Source organism: Anabrus simplex, chromosome 8 (genome assembly GCF_040414725.1).
Source record: "Anabrus simplex isolate iqAnaSimp1 chromosome 8, ASM4041472v1, whole genome shotgun sequence".
Taxonomy (NCBI): Eukaryota; Metazoa; Arthropoda; class Insecta; order Orthoptera; family Tettigoniidae; genus Anabrus; species Anabrus simplex.
In genome coordinates this window covers 182827202-182843308 of record NC_090272.1, presented here as the reverse complement: position 1 = coordinate 182843308, position 16107 = coordinate 182827202, and the positions used below count along the sequence as shown (strand labels likewise).

Below are 16107 nucleotides of genomic sequence, written 5' to 3'. Positions count from 1 at the left end.
GAAGATTGACAGTATTAAAAACAAAATACTTAAGAGAAATGATACAAATTCTTTCTACAATTGAAAGCAGTTGTCAAGGAAACACTTGTATAATAATCCGTAGAGAATATGTCCTAATGATTCTTTTCTTAAAAAGTTCACGAAAAAAGGCCAATTTATAAATTAAAAATTATACATTTATAAGTAATTGTCGAAATGAAGAAATCCAGATTTCATAATGTGGCTCCTATTACTATTGCAGATGAAATATTACTAATTCCTAGTTGTCAATTCTTTTTAAACCTGATTTCCTCTGGAACAGTATCTCTGTTCTTTACAGTCTTGTGTCTGGTGTAGTAGTGATGATACGTTCTCCCTTGTTCACGTACTTGAGGAGGTGGAGGAGCAGGAGCTTCTTAACCCATTATATGATAAAATTCTGATCTATTTGAAAATGCTTGAAAAAGATCACAAGAAAAGAATTAGAATATCTCCACCTCCAGATAGCCCTATGGCGTATTCCTCTTCCTTTGAAGCTGAAGATAACAACAAGGAAGTTCATGACACACCAATATCCCCCCGCTCCTCCACCTCCTCAAGTACGTGAACAAGAGAGAACGCATCACCACTACTACACCAGACACAAGACCGTAAAAACATGACAGGAGATACTGTTCCAGAGGAAAGCAGGTTTAAAAAGGATTGACAACTAGGAATTAGTAATATTTCATCTGCAAATAGTAATAGGAGTCACATTATGAAATCTGGATTTCTTCATTTCGACAATTACTCATAAATGTATAATTTTTAATTTATAAATTGGCCTTTTTCTTTTCATGAACTTTTTAAGAAAAGAATGATCATTAGGGCATATTCTCTATGGATTATTATACAAGTGTTTCTTGACAACTGCTTTCAATTGTAGAAAGAATTTATATAATTCTCTTAAGTATTTTGTTTTTAATATTGTCAATCTTCTTATGTTAATTTCAAGGACACTTCCTCTAAAGCATTGATACTTTGTCATTAAATGAATTTTTCATCTAAGCAGTGTTATGTGGCTGAAGATGTTTATAATATACGAAACATGTACCACTTTTAACCAATAAGTTGCCTTAAAGCAATTTAGTGTATTGACAAGGTGGAAAATAAAAAAATAAAAGTTAGTTGTGGTGAAGCCTATGCGGTACAGTTGCCTTCTTACAGTCCTGGCAGAAATGGGTTCCTGACTCCTAACACTCAACTGGGGTGGTGATCTGACTCACAGTAGCCCATCGAGAGGCCTGTATGAATCTGGGGAGGCGGCGTGATGTCCATTCGTTAAACACTTGTGGTCTTCACGTGCAGTGGTTTATGTGGGTGGTAACATTCTCTCTGCGATATTGAAGATCCACCTTAGAAATTGATGACCTCGGAAACCTGAATTTGCGTGCAATCTCCGCAATACTATGAACCATACACTGGGCACCAATGATCATCCCACGTTCGAAGTCTGTTAACTCGCGACGTGTTGCCATCTTCACGACAATGGTGTCTGTGACAGATTGCTCAGCTACGCTGCAGCTAGTCGCAATGCTCAGGGGTCATACACAGCAGATTTTCTAATGGGACACACCTTCACGTGACTTTTGGCCACTCAGTGTACAACAGTAACTTATCAGTTTATACTGTAGTGTGTTTCATGGCTTCTGAATTATGCGTTGAACAGCATATTTTTGTGTGTTGTAGATTTTAAAAACAAGAATCTGATGAGAGAGTGAGAAGAGAATTCCAAAAACAATTTCCTGAAGTGTGAGTGCCACGCGTTTTGGAATTTAAAAAAATTGTGAATAAATTCAAAACTGTGGGTTCAGCGCAAAAAAAAAATTAAAAACCAACTGTCTTAACTGATGAAAAAATTCAGGATATTTGCTAAAGACTTGAGCAATCACTCCAAAAGTCTTTATAAGGATACTGTTTTAGCAAAACAAGGTTTCATATTCTTCTGCACACTGGCAGCAAGAAAACTGAAATTTAAGCCTTATGAAGTCACAGAAGTACAAGAGATCCAGCCACAAGAAAACATTATTGCAATTGGTTTCCTCAGCGTGTCAACTGTGGTGAATTAAATCCTGAATTAGAACTGTTCTCTGATGAGGCATGGTTTTATTTGCATGGATGTGGAAATAGAATATCACGCGTGATCGTTGGGTAGGTCCTGTCAATATATTATCAAATTAGTAATTTCGTACACATGTACATGTCAAAATAATTGTATAAATTATGAATTTGATAATATATTAACAGTATAAAAAATAAATCACACTTCAATACAGAACAAAAATGAAATTTATAGCTTATTAACAGGATGGACCCAACTATGACCTGATATATTCTTCAAGCTTAGTCAATATGGGCCCACCCAAAATGGTTAAATTAGTTGATTTCGGGCATGGAAATGCGCAAAAATAACTGGTACTGGTCATGTGAGAATCCAAAAATGATTAATGAAACTTTACTTCATGGCCTTAAACTAGAAATTTGGTGCACTGTTAGTGCTAAAAGAATTGTAGGGTCAATTTCTTTTAACGACACCATTAATTCTGACCGATACATAGAATTAATACTGAACATGTCTTTTCTTCAACTGAGAACAGGAAAGGTTGCTCGGATATTTCTATCAAAATGGGCCTACAGCACATACTCACTCATTCACCACTCGTAATTCAATAAATGCAGTGGGTGATGTTTCCAGGGGACAGAATAATTAGCACAAGTTTATGGCCAGCTCAGTCTCCCGATTTAATGCTTTGCGACTTGTATTTGTAGGGTAGTTTGAAAGATAGAGTGTATAGAAGTAATCTTCACACCATTTACAGACTGAGGGAGAAAATTTTCACCAAGCTTGATAGCTGCAGTCGCTTAATTGCAGCCAGTATTCAGTATTTGGGAGATAGTGGGTTCAAATCCCACTGTCGGCAGCCCTGAAGATGGTTTTCCGTGGTTTCCCATTTTCACACCAGGCAAATATTGGGGCTGTACCTTAATTACGGCCACAGCTGATTCCTTTCCACTCCTAGCCCTTTCCCGTCCATCGTCGCCGTAAGACCTATCTATGTTGGTGCGACGTAAAGCAACTTGCAAAAAAAAAAAAAAAGAACATTTTCAACACACTACTGTAATGGGGTAAAAGTTATGTTTTTTCTATCTGATTATCCATTCATCGAAGTTGATGTGTTTTCTATGGGTGCACAGGAATGGTGTGACAGCAATTGCGTGCTTCTGTTTACTAACATGTGGCAGACGGAGAAGATGACAACTCTTGCAGGACCCACCCTGTAGAACACTTCGAAGGAACTGAAAATGTGCACATCAGCTGCAGAAAGTGAAAATTTCATACTACAAAAAACTTGCCCTGTGGTCAGGCAATCCAACAGGTACATTCCATGGTTGAATAATGACCTGGCCAAAAGATGATAAATGTTTGAAAACTGTACAATGCAGCCAAAATGTCAGACAAGTGGAGTGACTAGAAAATCATTAACAGAGTACAATAAAGCTTTAAGAGTGGCTAAGTGAGATTCGTGAAGAAGGCACTGCAAGGGGATAGAGACTGCTTCAGAATGTTCCAGGCTCCAAAAGATCCTCTCTAAAGATGGCGATAGCTCTATTATTCTCTGTCGCTATAGAGATTATCTGATCTGTCTGGCTGCATGGCTAAATGATTAACAAGCTGGCCTTTGGTCCAAGAGGTCTCAGGTTTGATTCCTGGCCAGGACAGGGACTTAAACCAACAATGATTAATTCCTCTGGCTTAGGGACTGGTTGTGTATGCTGTTCATTAGCATTAGAATTCATCATAGATAGGGCCCCACTCTCACAGATCGCCTACAACTGTCAATCCAAAGGTCTATACGAGGGCTCTCTAGAGGCTATATGCTATTATTATTATTATTATTATTATTATTATTATACCAGGGGTTCACCTTCCCCGGCTAGTTAAACTGCGAGCCTTCTATAAGATCATCTTTGTCAAAAGACTTGAACTTGTGAACTACCAGAAACTTTCTTCTTCTACAGTTAGATGTCTCTACCATTGATTCAGTTGCTCCCTCTTCTGGAGTAAGAGTAACTACTGGATAGAGTAATATTTATTTTTGAAGTTTGTAAACCTAGTTCTAAAGATTGTTTTGTTTATGTACCGAAGTTGTCAACACTTCAGCTGGTTTCTCCTCGATTGTAATCAACGTATCAGATACTTGGAAATATGTTCTCTAGCCAATTACAACTGGGGGTGTGTATAGTATGTGAACCTTTTCTTGAGCCCTAGTTCCCATTCAGCACTATGGAGCTCAGGGCTCAAGAAAAGATTTGCGTACTATACAGGAATCCAGCCTATCAGTAAAGAGTTCTGAAATCTTTCCCTTACTGTACTATAAAAGCAGGGCACTTTAGGACCGTCTTGTCTGAATTGCTCCTGTGCTTGGGAGTGCGACGTGACCTAGGGAGGCAGGGGAAAGGCCTGCATGACGAAGATCCAGTGGTATAAGGTAATGGCAGAATTTACCTACACATGTGATAGCTCCTGCAGATAGTCTGAGAGGAAGGTTTCAAACTTTTCTTTTAATGTAATTTTGTAAACTAGTGGTTTCAATGTAGAATTATCAGCAACTCTGAGGACTTTGTTTTTATTGCCTACTGGGAAATACGTAATGTAGGGAAGAAAGATTGATGAACCTCTGTCGTTTCCCATTCAACCTTGCATTGGGTGACTGAAGCTTCCAACCTCTAAAATTCTTAAATCTTGTCTTGGCATTAACATTTCTCTTTTAGTCACCCCCATGTAGTATAGGATTAGCCTCTGTATCTTCGGGCCGTAAGCCCACTTAGGGTTTTAACAATTTCTGTGAGGAGTGCTGGTGTCTTGCAGTTATGTACATTTCTTTTTACTATTAAGGCCATGTAGTATGGGCAATTACGCCTCTGTCTCTCTTGTATTATTCTTAAGGTAACTGTTTCTTTGATTTTGGTTCCCTTTTTGGAACAGTGACCAATGCTGTTGTGGATCTTTAAAGTAAGATCACTCGATGTGGCCTAGTGTAATTTTAGTGTATGAAAGGAAACTGACTGCCTCTGCGAGGCTAGACCAGGATATTTCGGAGCACAGACTCCTGAGTAGTGTACCTTCTTGGAGCAAATCGTGCTCTTTTAAAATATTGTACCTGTCAAGAGCAATAATGCTCTTTTCTATGTAAATTTACTGCCTGGTAACTATAACTGTTTTTCGGACTTCTAAGTCCCCGATATTGTTAGAGCTGATGAGCTCATCAATAAATTGTTATATTGTCTGTTATTCATCATTCAGATTTTCTATCTCTCATTAAAAAAGGAAAGAAATAAAATTTTCAATTTTGTAATATTAAAAGTTGCTCTAAGTAATTCCTTGTCCAGCCATTCAACCCAGGTGCTTTCTAATCCTCCGAGAGCCACAGAAATTCTGAAACAATTATTATTATTATAATATCAAATCTAATCCCACTTCAGCCAAATTTTATATAAAATACATAAACAACCTTTTTACTTTCCTTCAAGTATCAATACCGTTACATAAGTCTGCTGAGTAAAACTACTTCAACTCGGAGGACATCGCATTAAATTTCAAAAACCTATGCAGCCAGATTCTTTCTGTAATTATTCTATTGGGCAAAGGTATACCGCTCCCCCACAGCCAAGATCAGTAGAGCATGCTGTCCATGACACTGTTCTCTCTTTCCTAGCCACATGATTACGAATTGTTGACTAAACACAATATTAATTATTGCTCTGTGCAAGTACTGGATAGTGACAAAAGTCATTGGTCTAACACGTCGGGTGCATAACACAGAACCTCTCGAAGGGAGCACGTCTCAATGTAGCAGTGACACTATTTAATGTCGGACCATTGGCCTACAACAAAAGAATTGTAGTTCATAATGAAATCTAAGTGCATTGAGTTCTGAGAGTAACATAACACTAAATAAATTTAAGCCAATGGCAATAGCTCTTCACTCAAGAAGTAACCTATAGGAAATGAAGCACGATTTATATTTTGCTATAAAGATATATATTTCTGGGGCAGGTCAGTGGGTCTCTAGCAATCTCAATGACTATATCTCCCTCCTACATGTTATACAAGGTAAGATTTCTTAGTTTCATGTCCCAAAATCGAGTTCTTCATTCAGAGGGGGAACTGTATACCTTTGTCTACAACTGTTTTTGTTTATTTAATTTATTTATACAGTTTACGCTCTCATTGGAGCACTTAAATCAATCCTATACACTACAGTCTTCACAATATTAGTTGTACCGTAATGTTTTCTCAACTTCTTCTTCTCTTCCCAGAACTTCATTTTTTCTGACCTGGCCGCCCTCTCTTCATCTGTAATGGTGAACTGTTTTCGTTTGACTGTTTTTAATTTTAGTCTTGTATCTCAACTTCTTAGAATCCTCTTCTCTTTTCTCTCTGCAATTTGTTTCATTCGTATATTCAGCTCTTCTAAATCATTCTGGACCTCAACGAACCAGTTGTTCTTGGTTTTACTATTCCAAAAGAAATTGAATAATGTTTCAGTAGTCTGGTCTCTGGTAATCTTACTATGTGACTGAAAAAGGCAATTCTTCTTTTCCGCATCGTATCCACAATTGATTCATTTTCCCGATATACTATTTCATTAGGCAGCAGTCTCCATTGTCCATTCTCTTTTTTTTCTCTCATTCTGCTATTTGTTTTACGTCGCACCGACACAGATAGGTCTTTGGCGACGATGGGATAGGAAAGGTTAGGAAGTGGAAGGAAGCGGCCGTGGCCTTAATTAAGGTACAGCCCTGGCATTTGCCTGGTGTCAAAATGGGAAACCACGGAAAACCATCTTCAGAGCTGCCGACAGTGGGGCTCGAACCCACTATCTCCCGATTACTGGATACTGGCCGCACTTAAGCGACTGCAGCTATCGAGCTCGGTTCATTGTCCATTTACATGATGTTTTTTTATTGATGATTGTCCTGATGATCCTTCTGTCTATTTTTTGGATTTTATCCGTTGTTGCTTTGGTATTCAACTTAAACAGAGTTTCACTTGCATAAGTTGCTTCAGGTTGAACTACTGACCCATAATGTTTGAATATGGCGTTTATCGAGAGAGATTTCTTCTTATATATTGACCATGTGACTCGTGCTTGTCTCAGTTTTGTTGTTCTGTATTCTATTGAGGCTTTCTCATTTAGGTTCCAAGTTATAATTTCCCCAAGATACTTGAACTTTTTTACAACCTTAATTTGTTTGTTATTGTTTAGCTGAATGACAGGAGTGTCCACTTCAAAGGTTGGCATAATTTCTGTCTTTTCAAATGAAATTTGTAATCCCACTTTTGCTGCAATATTTTCTAGATGTTCAATTTGGACTTTAGCCTCTTCCACATCATTTGCCAGTAGTGCACGATCGTCTGCAAATGCTAAGCAGTTTAGTTTTATATTTCTAACAATCTTGATGTTCGGTTGGCGTTTCTTTCTCCATTCTCGCATGACCTTCTCCAGTACACAATTAAACAAAATAGGCGAGAGGCCATCCCCCTGCCGAAGTCCAGTTTTGATTGTATACATGGGTATGGCAATTCTCCTCTAAATTTAACTTTTGCTTTAGTATTCTTGAGCGTTATTCCAATAAGGCTGATCAGTTTATTGTGTTTATTATTCATTTATACTGCAAAATATACGGAACATATAACTGGAAGTCTTCAGTTCGACTCATGATATTTATGAGGTTATGAATGTGGCACCAAGGTGGTGATGTGTTTCCTCCTGTCACTATAATAGATATTTGTAGGGTGAGTCATCATGTGACCAAAACCCAAACTACAGGGGACATTTTATATCATACTACATGCTTCTTTGCTATCATAGAAGGAAAGGAGAAGGACTAATACTGATGATATAAAGAGATTTCACTTCTACATCACAGATGCAGGCAAATTCCAACAGATCATATTTTTGTATCTGAGCATCTTTAAATTGAAGCCAGAGGGAAAAATGTCTTTACTTACGAAAACTGAAAAATTAAGGTAATACTTTGACAAAACCACATGCAATATAATTACTTCCCTTTATAGGTACTTACTAGTTGTAGCCCACATATAGTCAGCAGAAAATGCCGCCGCGTGCAAATTCCCATGTCATTTGTCCCTCAGGTGTGTTCGAACACTTCTTGAAATATCATTATTTGGTTATGCACCCACCATCAGCGACAGAATCTATTCATTATGAGTACATACTTGTTACCAACACCTGATAAAACTACGTTCACGTAGACCCCATACACCTGACACCACAACAATAAACACTTGTTTCGAAAACAGCCTACACAGTGAGTGCAATAGACACTTACTAAATGTTACCACAGTAAGTAACTTTTATGTATCCTCTGGCGGAGAGAATTTCCCAGTAGATTATTCAATACCCAAATTCGCCACATATGTAATTTTTGTTACCCTTGTTATTGTCTAATAAAACAGTATTTAAAAATGTTGTTCGCCCTATGCAAGACTTTCATGCGCATGTTGGTATACATACTATTTGTAGATTTTTCGAAACTCCTGATTAAAATTTCTTTCGTTTTACTTGAAGCGATTGACAGGAATATGAGGGTTTAATTTAATTGTCATTTAAATGACTTTTATGAGGAGCCGTAAGAAGTCGGCGTTAGGATGAGAGTGCTGAGCGGCCGCGAGTCATTCACTCTGAAGCTCACAAAAAAAACCTTACAACAAAAATAACTTGTGTGTACTCCATGACATTTTTTAACTCACTTCCTGTCGACTACGCAGAATGCCCAGGTAAAAAGTCTAGATTCTCATATTTTAATGAACATAACAGCATTCATTATATATTTCTTATTTTCTATTCAGTATTACTGTTATAACTAAAGATACTTAAATAAGAAGAGCATTTAAAATCTGGAATTTATTCAAGTTCGTGCAATACACAGGTTATCCATTAGTACAGCCTAGAACCGGCTGCATGGTACTGCGGGTTCTACGACGGCAGGCCAAATGACGGAGTGATAGAGAACGATTTGGATAACTTCGTAAATATTAAGTAATCGCCCTCGCGTTGCTGGCTCTTAACCAAGCAACATGTCGGGAGACGTGCAACCGAGGAAACGAAAAGACAAGAGGAGGAAGAAAGGTGAGTTTGCCAAGAAAAATTTGTGCAATATGTGGGTGGCATATCATTCTATAGACATTTCTTCCACACCACACGTGTCACTGTTACTGTATTCGTTGTAAATATACCGTTAATATCTGTACATCAGTGAGGTTGAAAAATGCATGGATAACTAACTGCACATAGAATTATGGTACCTTAGTCTATACTGTTTTGTAAATAATTTTTATGCAGTGTATTTTCATGGTTTTTAGCATCTTGATCTTCGAAACTAATCAGTGAAAATGGTTTATTGTAATTTTTAATATTTAAATATAAAATTCCATCTTAGGTTTCTCTCATGATAATTTATGACATTGATTGATTGATTGACAACTTACACCGCACCATGCTAGTGTGGTTTTATAGTTAAAAACTACTGGCATATTGACCATATGAAATGAATAACTCTTAGATCTACATTCATTAGTACAGTCTTTTCTAAAGTGGGAAATAAGTGGATTTCAGTGGCAGGAGGTTTATTCTTCCATTTCAAATAAAGGCCTGTAAAATCTTTTGGGTCTTGTTGGCATCAGCAAAGGAGATGAGTTGGCAATTCAAAGAGAGATGCTGAAAAAAATATGGCAGTAAATATTTCCATGACACTTTAAATCGGTGCCTTTGTCAGTATCAGCAAATACAGTAGTGGTATCAATATATGATTTATCAAAAACGTAAAACCTCCAGCAGTTAGTATAGGCCTGCTAGACTGAAGTGTTTGTGTTCTAAGAGAGAATAGAAAATTGAGGACATAAGTTGTCATATGAGACCTTGTGAAATGGGAATTGTTAAGGATTAATCTGGCCTATTTTTAAATATTGGTCTAATATATCCCATACAGCAATCTCTTCATTAGACCAACGAGGGATTAGTTTGGTAGATCTGATCATTTGCTGTTGGGATTGGTTCATAGAAAATCAGTCATTGTGCAGGAATTTATTTCGAAGTGATAAGATTATGCTCCTTTTTTAGTTGTTGTTAATTTTCATTTAAGTTGCATGTGTTTCCCAATTTTCTCTTATTAGACTCTTCTTTTTTATGTCTAGACCTGTATTGAAGGACTTTTTATCCTTTTCTTTTGTGCTATTTTTATTTATGATTTTAATTTGGAACCTTAACAAATACCACTTCTAGATTTTAGCATTTTAAATTAGAATATTCTTGTCATAGTTAGAGCCTTTTAAAAAATTCTATAGCTCTCTAAGTTATTTATTGTGCGACGTCTTCCTGGGATGTTAAAGAAATTAAGTAGTTGGTTGGGCTATTAATAGCCTGAACTCAGAGGTAGCCAAGTTACCCAGTAAGCAGCTAATAGGCTGGCTGTATGGAGTAGAGTATTTCAGGAATGGAGGACCCTTCATTGTCTTTTAATAAAATAATGCTACATAATGGCTTTTTGTTCATGTTAGGACTTGGGGAATTAAAGAGGATGAGCCTAAGCTGTATAAAACATTTCAAATACATCCTCCTGCATTGTTAGGTGCCTCGCTCATTATACTGATAATGTTCCTTTGTTATTTACAAATGTATTCTGCCCAGCCTTTTGTAGTAGTCCTGATTAATAGATGTTTGTCACCTGTCCTTCACCCTGATTGATGTACCATACTCTGTGAGTGTATGGATTATCTCTAGTTAAGTTTCTTTCTTTAATTGGTAACACTTTCTTTTTTTTTTTTCTTCATGCTTTCCGATGGCAGGAACTTGAAGGTATTGATTATATTAGCATATTTCTGTGTTAAAATAGGCCAAGAGATATGTAATTATGATGATGCATGTCAAGATAGTTTGCTAACTGTGGGAGCTTCTGTATCTTATGTATGAGGAAAGTAGAACTTCATGCCAGTGTTCATTTGTTGCTTAAGGGCTTGTTAAATGAGTTTGTTGGCCTTAGTATTGGTGTTGATGATTCTTGTTGTTTAAAGGGGCCTAATAGCTAGGTCATAGGCGTGGTATTGGTGTTATTCCATGAATTCTTTACACGTCATAGTAATTTTGAATCTCAGATTTTCATTAAATCCAGCATGTTTTTCAGTTCTTGCTAAGAATTCTCCAAATGCAGTCTTTGTTGCAATTCATTCTGGTAATACTCCAGAATCATTCATCAGTGCAGGCAAAGGTGCAACAACTCTTGCCTGCAGTCATGCTAGAGCATGTCTGACTGAACACTTGGCTGGAATGATTGCTTTCCTTAATGAGAGTATTCTTGAATTAGCCAAAATCATAAATGTTAAAGTTGCTAGCCCTGATCAAGTATGAAAGTTGCTCTAAGTGTTTATTTTAGAAGATTAATTTATATTTCATAACGAAGTTGGCTTTGAGGGTGACACTGACATAGTAAACTAAATATTGGAAATGAGCAAACAAGAATCAAATCAAGTTGCACACGCAGACATAAAAACACAAAAGGACAAGCTGGGCTGAGTGGGTCAGATGGTTGAGGCACTGACCTTTTAACCCCAACCTGGCTCAGTCCGGTGGTATTTGAAGGTGCTCAAATACTCTGCCTTGTGTTGGTAGATTTACTGGCATGTAAAGGAACTCCTGCAGGACAAAATTCTGACACCTTGGCATTTCCGAAAATTGTAAAGCCAATAACATTATTATTACAAAAGGACAATAATAATGTTATTTGCTTTACATCCCACTAACTACTTTTTTATGGTTTTTGGAGACCCCGAGGTGCCGGAATTTAGTCCCGCAGTTGTTTTTACGTACCAGTAAATCTACCGACACGAGGTTGACGTATTTGAGCACCTTCAAATACCACTGGACTGAGCCAGGATCGAACTTGCCAAGTTGTGGTCAGAAGGCTAGCACCTCAACCGTCTGAGCCACTCAGCCCGGCACAAAAGGACAAGGACAATCTCCACACATTCCATCATACACTGCTGTCTTCAAGTAGATTGACTCTTCTCATCAAACCCTGTTCTTCTACAACCATTTCTTCTCGGTCCCTGGTGAGTTCATTTCTGCTCCCCAGCTTCATCAGAAAGGCAGGCATCAAGACCCATTGAGAGGCCATCTAGATCTTTGGTCTTCATATGGGAAGTAAGGAGAAGAAGAAAATCTGATATACTCAGGAAACGGGAAGAAACATGAGATAAAGACGAATACAGATTGTAACACAGGACAAACACAAAAAGAGAAAAGTATCCCATCATGTCAATATAAGTAACGGAAAGTAACAAACAGTTGTCAAATTATATGTAAATAAAGAGTAGGCCTACACATAGTAGGAAGATAAAACACAATGGCAGATTTTTGTGGGAAGAGGGAGCAATAGGATGAGAAAAGGACAAACATGGAAACACACAAGGACAAGCACAATCTCCATATCTTTCTTCATCATCATCTTAGCCTGATTAATCTCCTTTTGGAGCAAAGCCTTTTCCATAGTCTTCCATGTTTTCCTACCCTGGTCATTTCTCATCCACAATAGTCCCACAGTTTGCCTCAGTACATCACACCACTTAGTGAACGGCCTCTTCTCTATTTTCCTTCTCATGGATAACACACTGTTACTGTCTTGTTCATTTCTGGGAATCAACCCAGCTCTACCTCTTGGACCTTACATCACACACTGCCATCTTTTAATAGATAAGCTTTCTCTTCATCAGGTGAAAATAAGTATGCAGAAGCAAAATAATATATATTTTTTCCACATTAGGTATAGCTGTACAGTACTGTGCATGAACTATTTTCGAGAGAGAACTGTCATATTTAATTCATATTGACAGTGTTATAATCAGACACATTTCACCATCATTAAGCGGTTCTTGTAAAGAGTATATTCGGTATTAGCATTTTGTACTGCTTGTAAACTCTGGGGAAAAAACTTGCCTCGAGCCAATTATTAAATCAGTATAAAGCCACAAAGAGTTTTGATGCGAACACACTGACATGCCAGTGTGGGAAGAGAAGAGACTAGAACAACTTAGTAGGATAAGAACAATCTACCCATCTTCATACGTTGTTAGTGGACTTGCTCCTCATCGATCCCAATTCCCATTTCTTCAGAAAGGGCGATATAGACGGGTAAAATGAGAAGTCCTCCCCATCTTCTAGTGTGGATAGCCTCTTCGCTGTCTTCAATTTTCTATCTGTTTGGATGTCACAGTACTTAAAATTTAACAAAAAACCTATGGCTCAAAATTTATTAAAAGTACATGTAAATCACTTGTGAATTATTTTGTCTCATTGCAAGCACATTTTAGTGTCAGATTAAATTATAAATATGTTATTTTTAGTTTGCTAATTATTTTTGTCTTTTAAATTGTTTTAACTTGTGTAGTTTATTTTGTTGGTAGTTCATTTTAAGTTATTGTTTGTGTACCTAATCAACGAATGGACAGTCTTGCTCCGTGGATAACTGATTACATGCTGGTCTTTTGTCCATGGCGTCTTGGGTTCGATACCTGGCTAGGTTGCGGATTAACCTTCATTTATTTTTTTCCACTGGCTTGGGGACTAGTTGTTTGTGCTGTCTTAAACATTAGATTTCATCCTAGGACCTCATTCTCACAGATGCGCAGATCACCCATGGTTGTCAACTCGAAAGACTGGACCAGGTCTCTCCAGAGGCCACATACTATTGTTTAATGAATGGATTACAAAAATGCTAAAATTGTTTATGCTCTTAAAAAGAAAAACAAATCTGTGGTCAGTTTTTTTTATAAATTTACAAATCAGAACACTTGCTGGAGCTTTCAATATTTATTACTCTATACTATATAACGTCATATCTGCAAAAGTTTTATCTCTGATTCCATTTCTTTACTCATTCATATATAAGAAAACAGAGGTCCAGTAATGCTGCCTTGAACTCCCTTCTTAATCATTACAGGATCAGATAATACTTCACAAACTCTTAATTCTCTGAGTTCTATTTTCCAGAAATTTAGCCATCTATTCTGTCACTCATTTGTATGGTCAAGTTGCTCTCGATTTTGTCAGTAGTTTCACCATGATCTACTCCATCAAAACCCTTGTATAGGTCATCGATAGCAGTACAGTTCATTTGATCTCCTGAATCTAAAATTCTTGCTGTATCTTGCTGGACTCCTGGAGTAACCTTGCCGAAACCTGAACTGCCTGCTATCAAAAACAGTAATTTCACAGACATGAATGATATAATCAGATTGAATGCTTTCACGGAGCTTACATGCAACACATGTCAGGCTGACTGGCCTTCAATTATCAATTTTATATTTATCACCCATCCCATTGTACATGGGCTACTATAGTAATTCTCCATTCCTTTGGTATTGTCTTTTATGCAAACAGTAAACAAATACGTACTCCAAGTATGGTACTATTTGCCAACCCATTGCCTTTAGTATATCCCCAGAAATCATATCAATCCCAGCTGCTTTTCTTGTTTTCGAATACTGTAAATATCTATGTTGTTGGCGTAATCAGTCCATAGACTGTTTGATGCAGCTGTCCATGCCACACTATCCTGTGCTAACCTTTTCAGTTCTATGTAACTACTACATCCTATATCTGCTTTAATCTGCTTGTTATACACTTACCTTGGTCAATGCTTACCGTTCTTACTGTTTACAATTCCTTCAAGAACCAACTGAACAAGTCCTGGGTGTCTTTAAGATGAGTCCTGTCATTCTATCCCCTCTTCTCGTGAAATTTAGCCAAATATATCTCCTTTCACTAATTTGATTCAGTATCTCTTAATTTGTAATTCGATCCACCCATCTCACCTTCAGCATTCTTCTGTAACACCGCATTTCAAACGTTTCTGTTCTTTAACTTTCTGAGCTAGTTATCGTCCATGTTTCACTTTCATACAATGCCACGCTCCAGATGAAAGTCTTCAAAAAATATCTTTATAATTCCTATATAAATGATTGAAATGAGCAGATTTCTTTTCTTAAGAAAGACCTTCCTTGCTTGTGCTATTGTACATTTTATGTCCTCCTTACTTCTATCATCGTTATTTTACTACCCAAGTACCCATATACATCTACTTCAAGATTTCATTTCCTAATCTAATATTTCCTGCATCAGCTGACTTCGTTCAACTGCACGCCATTACTTTTGTTTTGGACTTATTTATTTTATCTTGTACTCCTTCCCCAAGACTGTCCATATCAATCAGCAATCTCTGGGTTTTGATTTCCTCTGCTTGGATTGTGATTCCTTTTCCAAAATCCTCTTTGATTTCTTTTGCTGCCTGTTCTATATAAGCGTTGAAAAGGAGGGGGGACAAACTGCAGTGTTGCACTTAAAATGGAAACCATGGACCGCCATTCTTGTAGCGATGTGGCACAGCTGATAATTTGTACCCATCCACCTCGGTAGTGTAGAAGGAATCCCAAATTTCCATTTTCTTGGCTTTCAGATCTTGTAGAAGCTGCTTATATGCCGCATTAACTGGCAGTATCAGCTCATTCCGAAGGTCCTCTATCAGGTACGTTTCCCTCGTTAGCTCATATACCAAACGCGATTGGGTTGTCTTTGATACTCCCAGGACCCTTTTGAGGTAGTGAGCCTTGATTTTCTCCAGTTCCTCCAGTTGTTTATAAGTGAGGTACTCTCCTATGAGTTCAAGACCATGTCAGCACCGGTATTACCTTTGCCTTAAATAGCTGCATAGCTGTCTCTACTGCAATAAGGGTAATATTCCCTGTGTCGTTCATTGCTCTGATCGCAGCAACCATCCTGGATCTGATGTGTATTCGTACGCAATGCCCACTTGTTTGCAGAGTTAGTCCTAGATATTTGAAATGATTTACTCTTCTTAGACGTGATCCTCTACATATTATTTGGTCAGCCTCCGCAAATTTACCACCCTTCCTGAAAATCATCATTTCTGTTTTGTCCTCGTTTATGCAGATTTCATTTCCTTCTGCCCATTCCACGAATAAGTCCATAGCTCGTTGCAGTTCGACGTTCT

At 37.5% G+C, this 16107-nt stretch overlaps 2 protein-coding genes across 13 annotated transcripts in view; one reads left to right on the top strand and one right to left on the bottom strand.

Annotated features, from left to right (window-relative positions):
• Nucleotides 1-8298, bottom strand: part of NKAIN (Sodium/potassium-transporting ATPase subunit beta-1-interacting protein) — an 80666-nt gene extending 72368 nt beyond the window's left edge. Inside the window, exon 1 of the mRNA XM_067152555.2 lies at nt 8110-8298. Coding sequence (XP_067008656.2) covers nt 8110-8163 — 54 coding nt within the window. The 5' untranslated portion in view covers nt 8164-8298. The remainder of the gene's footprint in view (nt 1-8109) is intronic.
• Nucleotides 8299-8647: 349 nt separating this feature from the next.
• The window catches only part of Asph (Aspartyl beta-hydroxylase), a 294582-nt gene continuing 287122 nt past the window's right edge, over nt 8648-16107 (top strand). For 4 of the 12 annotated variants that reach the window (XM_068228879.1, XM_068228881.1, XM_068228880.1 and 1 more), the window contains exons 1-2: nt 8677-8824; nt 8977-9176. In XM_068228879.1, coding sequence (XP_068084980.1) covers nt 9125-9176 — 52 coding nt within the window. In that variant the 5' untranslated portion in view covers nt 8677-8824; nt 8977-9124. Of the gene's footprint in view, nt 8825-8976; nt 9177-16107 lie in introns of all 12 variants that reach the window. The other 8 variants (XR_011018630.1, XM_068228882.1, XM_068228877.1 and 5 more) reach the window with 5 other exon arrangements.